At 40.2% G+C, this 7,063-nt stretch overlaps 1 protein-coding gene across 1 annotated transcript; it reads left to right on the top strand.

The window, feature by feature from the left end:
• Positions 1–64: 64 nt before the first annotated feature.
• Positions 65–4,839, top strand: Uqcrb (ubiquinol-cytochrome c reductase binding protein). Its single transcript, NM_026219.2, has 4 exons — positions 65–122; positions 2,614–2,685; positions 3,847–4,013; positions 4,589–4,839. Exons 1-4 carry the CDS (start codon positions 104–106, stop codon positions 4,664–4,666), a joined length of 336 nt encoding a protein of 111 aa, NP_080495.1. The 5' UTR covers positions 65–103; the 3' UTR covers positions 4,667–4,839.
• Positions 4,840–7,063: the final 2,224 nt, after the last annotated feature.

The raw sequence follows: 7,063 nt of genomic DNA, 5'->3' as shown, positions 1-7,063 counted from the left end.
TGCCCCTCCCTTCCCCTTCCTAAAGTATCCAGGACGCCTGCGTAGGAGCCCGGCGTGTCCTCTAGGACTTACCCAGAAGGCAGCGCTTCACTCTCAGGTCAAAATGGCGGGCCGATCTGCTGGTGAGTAATTACTCCTCCTTTGTGGGTATCGTGGAGCGGTTGTATTTTCTCACGAACTTGTTCTCCTTTTGCGTTAGCTAAATAGCTAGTTTGTGATAAGAGACGTGGCGACCCAGCAGCTCAAAGGACAGGTTTCGCTGAGCCAGGTCGGGCCTGCCTGAGGGTTAGAACAGGGACCTCTGCCGGAAGGAGCCCAGCGGGGCTGACCGGGTTCGGCCTCCTTCCCCTCCGCCTTGGGACAGCTTAGGGAGGTGAGGAGGTCAGCAGACGACAGCCACAGCGAGTAGTGGGGAGCATTTGGAGTCAGGCGCAGGCCACTTCAGTGACAGTGATCGGAGCAAACAGCGCCCGAGCCCGCATGACGCTCCTAAGACTTGTCAGAAGAATTAAAAGGAAGTAAGATAGGGTTATAGTGAGGTTTCAGGTTAACCTTGGCATATCTGGACGGTGAGCTGGGGCTGCAGGGCTGTAAGGACTTTTGTTTAATGTAGGCACTAGAACAAATTTGAGATAGAGTGCCAGAATGTTTTCACATCAAATATTACTCACCCTCTCCCCTCCTATTTTTTTTTAAAGCTTAATCTTTGCCCACTGATGGTATACGTTGGAATAGTCTTTAAAAACAATACTGATAACCTTCTCACAGTCCCTGGAAATTCTGAAGGCATTAATTTTACCCATTTGACACAATTTTAGGAAAAGTATTCTGTTTTGTTGAGTTTAATACTTACGTAAGCCAGCTTCCTTTTCTGCAACAGGCTTTTGATCTATAATGTGGCAAACAGAGTAGTGCCTGACACATTTGTTAAGTAAATATTAATCGATATTATAATCACTGCTGTGTTAACAATTTAGTTCTTATGCTTTTTTTTAATATTTTTATTTTTTGAGCCAGGGTAGCCCAAGTTAGCTGTGTATTGAAGAATGACCTTGAACCTCTGATTCTTTTTTCCTCCACCCTAAAAATGCTGGAATTGCAGGAATGAATCACTATGCATGTTTTATGTAGTGCTGGAGTTGGAGCCCAGGGCTTTGTGGTGTATGTTAGGCAAGCAATATACCAACTGAGCATTAGCCCTTGACAATTTAAATTTCTCTTAGAAACAATTTTATGCATGACTTCTAATTTAAAGGTTGGAGGAAGCCATGTAGTAATCTGTACTGAGGATTAGGAAATTAGAAGGAGATAATAAGAAGGGAGCCTCTTTTTCCTTCTATGGTAAGAAAGTAGCCTTAACGCTTAGGGACTGAGAATATAGCTCAGTTGGTAAAAAGTTTGCCTTGCAATGTAAATACTGGCCTGATTTCGGTTCTCAGAACCCATTTTGTTTGTTGAGCTTTTTCTTTTTAAATAAACTGAGTTCCATTATATGAGACACGTCTCAGTAGCCCTAATCCATGCTTTTAATCCTAGAGCTGGAGACAAGGAAACAAGTGATCTTGGGGTTCACTGGCCTTTTAGCCTAATGTACTTGGCACTTCCAAGCCAGTGAGAGATGCCATCTCAAAAATGAAAAGGATGACAACGTCCTCTGGCAGTCACATGTTCCCTCCCCTACCCCTCACATTTTAAAAAGAAAGGTTAAGCTTGCTCTATCTTCTTTCTTGTACCACGTCTGGTCAACATCAGGCACTCTCCTGCTTCCTTGCCTCTTCTCCTTTACCTCTCTCAGGCTCAGTCTTCTTCCCCAAATGGTTTAAGTTTGTTTTTGAATAGAGTTTTTTGCATGCTAGGCACGAACTCTAAGGCTGAACCATATTCCCAGCCCCTATTTTAGTTTTTGTATCTCTGTTTGTTTGTTTGTTTGTTTGTTTGTTTACACAAGGCTTGGTATTCACAGTCTCAACTTCCTGCATGCTGAGATTACAGGCATGCTTTGTTACATTAAGAGATTTAAATTTAACATTGAATGTTTCTTCTTATCCATGTTCAAATACTATTATTCCCTTGACGAACAGTTTGCTGTTTGAGAAAAGGAAAATAGGCTTCTTTTACTAATATATTGGTATTTAAATTAGCTGATAGTATGAAAGTTTTTCTAGAAATAATTATAAATTATATTTTATGTAAAATTATAATTTTAAGGATGATAGCCAAATAAGACAATGTAAACTAAAAGTTTTGGAGACTAGAGGCCTGCCACTTAACCTGAAATCTTATAGCTCCACCTCCTTGGAAAAGAAAAAGTTATTTCCGCAGCTACAAAAGACAGAAGTGCTTCAGATCCTTTCCTGTCTCTGGTCCTTCAGTTCTTATGGTAGCAGGAGAAGGGTGTTGGACTCTGAGAACCCAAAGTGGCAGGAAGTATACCTGTGGCTATTAGGCACCTTTAGTTTTGAGTTTACCATTTGTTCCCACAGTGTCATGAGTGAAATGATTATCTACATTGTATACAAGGGGATTCTTAGGTTTATAAGATAACTGGTTCTTTACCAATTGGTCTATTGCTTTGTAAGTATATTGTAGCAACTAACATTGTGGTAATTATAGTTTCAGCATCAAGCAAGTGGCTGGATGGTTTTCGAAAGTGGTATTATAATGCTGCAGGATTCAATAAACTGGGTGAGTATCCATTCTGTGGTCCTCCTTCTCTTGTTCTCCCTGAATTCAGTACTTTTAAAGAATTCCTATAGTTCAAAAGAGATCATTTGTTTTTGTGTGTATCAGATTTAAAAATAAACTGTTTTTGAATTTTTGATCTTTATGTGGTGTTTGAACTTAGTGTTGTCTACTTAGCAGTGAACTTCACATTGTGGTCTAGAAGCCGAATGGAAGCATCAGCAGATCTTAGGGTTTCTTGGTATAAATTTGAGTTCTTTATGCCTTTAAAAAATTTATCAGTTGCACATATACCAAGGTGTGCTTGTGGAGGTTAGAGGAAGACTTCTGGAAGCTAGTTCTCCTTCCTTCATGGTGTCCAGGGATCAGACTTTGGACTGTAAATAGTACCTTCACCTGCCTACCCACCTCCCTGGTCAGTCCCAGTTATATCATATAATGATCTCAGATTAGAAGAAGAGATGGGGTCCACATGGTTTCAAGGTCAAGGTACACATTTTACATGCTTTCTGAACTGATTCATAGTGCTTTTAAAAAGCCTATATATTTCTTCAAGCAGTAACTTGGGCCTAAAACACATTTGGTTTCTATCTTTCTTTGTTCATTAGAAGAGAAAAGTTCTATGTGGAGGAGATAGCTCAGTGACTCCACAGGTCTGATGATCTGAGTTCAGAACCCACATAAAAGTTGACACAGCGCAAGCAGTGTGCTACTCTGGGAAGGTGGGAGCAGAGACAGGAATCGCTAGACACTGGGTGGTTAGCTTATATAGTAGCAGCACAGGGACGATCTCAAACAAGGTGAAAACTCAAGGACTGATACCTCAGGTTTACCCTTTGGCCTCCACATGTACTGGAGATACGTGTGTACATGTACACATACACACACACACACACACACACACACACACACACACACACACATACATGAAAAGCTCCTACCAGATATGGTGAGTTATGTAATTTTATTATTGGGGAGGCAGAGGCAAGAAGATGGTTGTTTCGAGGCAAATGAGTCTAAGGCTGATTGGGAAGAAACAAATGATTCTCTATGAGTTCAATGCTAGCAATGGCTACAAAATGAGGCTGTCTGAAAAGTGCAAAACAAACAAAAATCACTTTTTTTGGATTGTTCTTTAATCTGGTTCTTCTGTTCCTATTGCAGGGTTAATGCGAGATGATACACTACATGAAACTGAAGATGTAAAAGAAGCCATAAGAAGGCTTCCTGAGGACCTTTATAATGACAGGATGTTTCGAATTAAGAGAGCCCTGGACCTGACTATGAGGCATCAGATCTTGCCTAAGGATCAGTGGACAAAATATGAGGAGGTAGAACAGGTTTGATGTGTCTAGCAGTGTTAGTCACTCAAGATGCAGTATCAGAAACAGGAGAAACATGCTTGTTTGTTCAGTGTTTTAGTGTTCTCCACATCATGCTACATAAGTAGCATTTCAGCAACCAGGTGAGGTTAGTAGAAAGCTGTTGGCTCTATTTTAAATAACAACAAGGTGAGACTTGGAGGTGAAGTGACTTCTGACATCACTAAGCTAGTCTTTAGTATGGAAAGCCTGGGCTAGAATTCAGATTTTTCTGCCTTATCAGCCATATTGCTTTCCCTCTACTTTGGTTCCTGCTCTATGAAGAGTTTTAGTTATGTGAAGTCTATTGAGTGATTTTTGTAGCTCTGTGCATGGACATCTGTCCTCAAAAGTCAGGCAAGCTTATAGGCATTGTACACCTTCTCCTGACCTGCTCACTGCATGATCTTTCAGAGGTTTTATATTTAAAAAGCACATATTTCCTAGAGGTTCAGATTATATTTTCTTAGGTTATAAGCAAAGACTAATTCATTGCAATGAACTTCATTGGTGATCTAAAACCTGTTTTCTTCTTCCTTCTTTAGGACAAATTCTACCTTGAACCCTATCTAAAAGAGGTTATTCGGGAAAGAAAGGAGAGAGAAGAGTGGGCAAAGAAGTGATCTTTTAGTTAAGATCTGTGGGTGTGCCTGGTCTCACCATACTTTTACAAAGTTATTTCAACCCAAATCACAATTTAAGAATTATTTGTTCTACCTATGCCACACTTTAAATAAATGTCTATTATAACCATGGTTGGATTATTTGAATTCAATTCAAACGCCTACTGTCATAATTATTGTTATCATTTTTCTGACAATTTTTTTCAAGACTTGTAAGATATTTTTAGTTGATGCTTAGCTAGAGATGAAGGGAGCCAATTTAATCATCTCTTCATTGGCTAGATAACTAGCCAGCTTACTGAAAGATACAACATTTTATACTGGCTGAATAGTAAGCTTTAGATTCCCTTTCTAGGCTCCTGGCTATACAGGTGTGAGACAAGGGATCAGGCAACCAGCACTGAACAGTTGGGCCATCAGCTTTCAAAGTGAATGATGGAAAGAAGGGAAAGTTTACCCCAGGTTAATTAAATACATGACTTGGGACACAGCCTTTCAGAACATTGCTCTCTGCCTAGATTTATTTTGCATCCTGCCATTTAGAAAAAAAAGTCTGTATTCCAATATGGGCTTATATAACTTACCTGTGTATGTACAGGTGCACATGCCCTATGCTAATCAGTAATCAGTAAATAAATAACAAATTAGGCATTTGGAAAACAACAGAGAAAAAGCACAAAGGCAAATTATGCTTTTATGTTCCTTTAAGAACTAGGAGCTCAGGGAGTCTTGTGGAAGAATTGGGGGAAGTTTTGTGGGACCCAAGGAGGATGGGCCCTCCTCAGGGAGACCAACAGAATGGATTAATCTGGGCTCCCAGAGATTGAACCACCAACCAGAGAGTGAGCATGGGCTGGATCTAGACTACTCGTGTAGCAGACGTGAGGCTTGGTCTTAATTACGGTCCCCCAACAACTGGAGCAGGGACTGTCTCCAAACCTGTTGCCTGCCTGTGGATCCTCTTCCCCTGAGTGGGCCATCTTGTCTGGCCTTGTGTGGGATGGTGTGCCTGGTCTTGAACTTCTTTGATGTGCCATGGTGAGGTGGTACTGGGTGGGAGGGAGCTCTCCCATCTCTTTGAGGAGAGGGAGAGGAACTGGGGGTGCTGATACTGGGAAATGGAATGAATAACAACAAAAAAATTTGGTACTGAGCTATGCATAGTAGCTCATTCCTAGCACTCAGTAGGTCAGCCTCCCTGGTCTGTATCAGTGCCCATACACCCAGAGCCACAAAGAGAACCCTGTTTTGGAAACACCAAAAAGGAAAACAACAAAAATAAACCAAACTAGGTACTTAACAGCAAAGAGAACACAGTTTAATTTAAAGATACAAATTCTGGCTGTAAATTGTGAGGTTCTTCGCTGGAGATAAGAGCTAGAATTTCAATAGGTACAGCAAGAGGAGGAATACCTGCTTTATACATACAGCAGAAGTTTCTGGCTAGAAACAAGATGGAAGGAAAGGAACAAAGTTTTCTATTACAGTTAAAATTCATAAAATAATTAAAACATACAGACACCTATATGCAGTCCTTTGACAAAAAAAAGACAAGTTAGCCTTTAAAGCAGGATCCTATCAGGGTTTCTCTGTATAGCCCTGGCCATCCTGGACTCACTTTGTAAACCAGGCTGGCTTTAAACTCACAGAGATCCACTTGCCTCTGACTACTGAGTGCTAGAATTAAAGGTGTGCACCTAACATGCCTGGCTCCTAACAGGTATTTTAAAGTCAAATGTGCTCAGCATGGTGGCATGTGCTTGCAATAGTTCACAGCACTTGAGAAATGGATGGCTGCATCTGAGATTAGCCTGCGTTGCACTGTAAGACTGTTGGGGAAGAAAATATCTTAAAAGAAGTATTGGGATATTAGAAAGCTAATTTATTATTGATTAAATTTCCAGAAAAAAAAAACACAACAACAACAAATTTTCCTTAGATCTTTAATCATATTTTGAAACCTATCTTGGAAGTTAGTCTTGTTAGTTCTCTAATGATTTAGAGCCTTCCTAAAAATGTTTTTCTTGTAGTAAAAGTTGTTCTTAAATGTCCTTAACACTTAAGCTATTAAAGCAAGACTAAAGACAATTCCAAGTGATGAACTTCAACAAATGAGGTTTTGACTTACTAGGAGCAGGAGGTTCTGGGCTAGCCACCTCTTTTATAGTTAAAAATGTGGCATAATGGGCTGGAGAGATGACTCTGTGGTTAAGAGCACTGACAGCTCTTCCAGAGGTCCTGAGTTAAATTCTCAGTGGTTCACAGCCATCTGTAATGGGATCTGATGTCCTTTTCTGGTATGTCTGAAGACAGTGGCACTGTACTCACATAAAATAAATAAATCTTTTTAAAAATGTAGTATAACAATGGTATGAGGAAAGATTTCATCTACCAATG

This window comes from Mus musculus, chromosome 13, assembly GCF_000001635.26.
Source record: "Mus musculus strain C57BL/6J chromosome 13, GRCm38.p6 C57BL/6J".
Lineage (NCBI taxonomy): Eukaryota > Metazoa > Chordata > Mammalia > Rodentia > Muridae > Mus > Mus musculus.
Note: the sequence above shows the minus strand (reverse complement) of the source record. Positions and strands in the feature narration are given on the sequence as shown.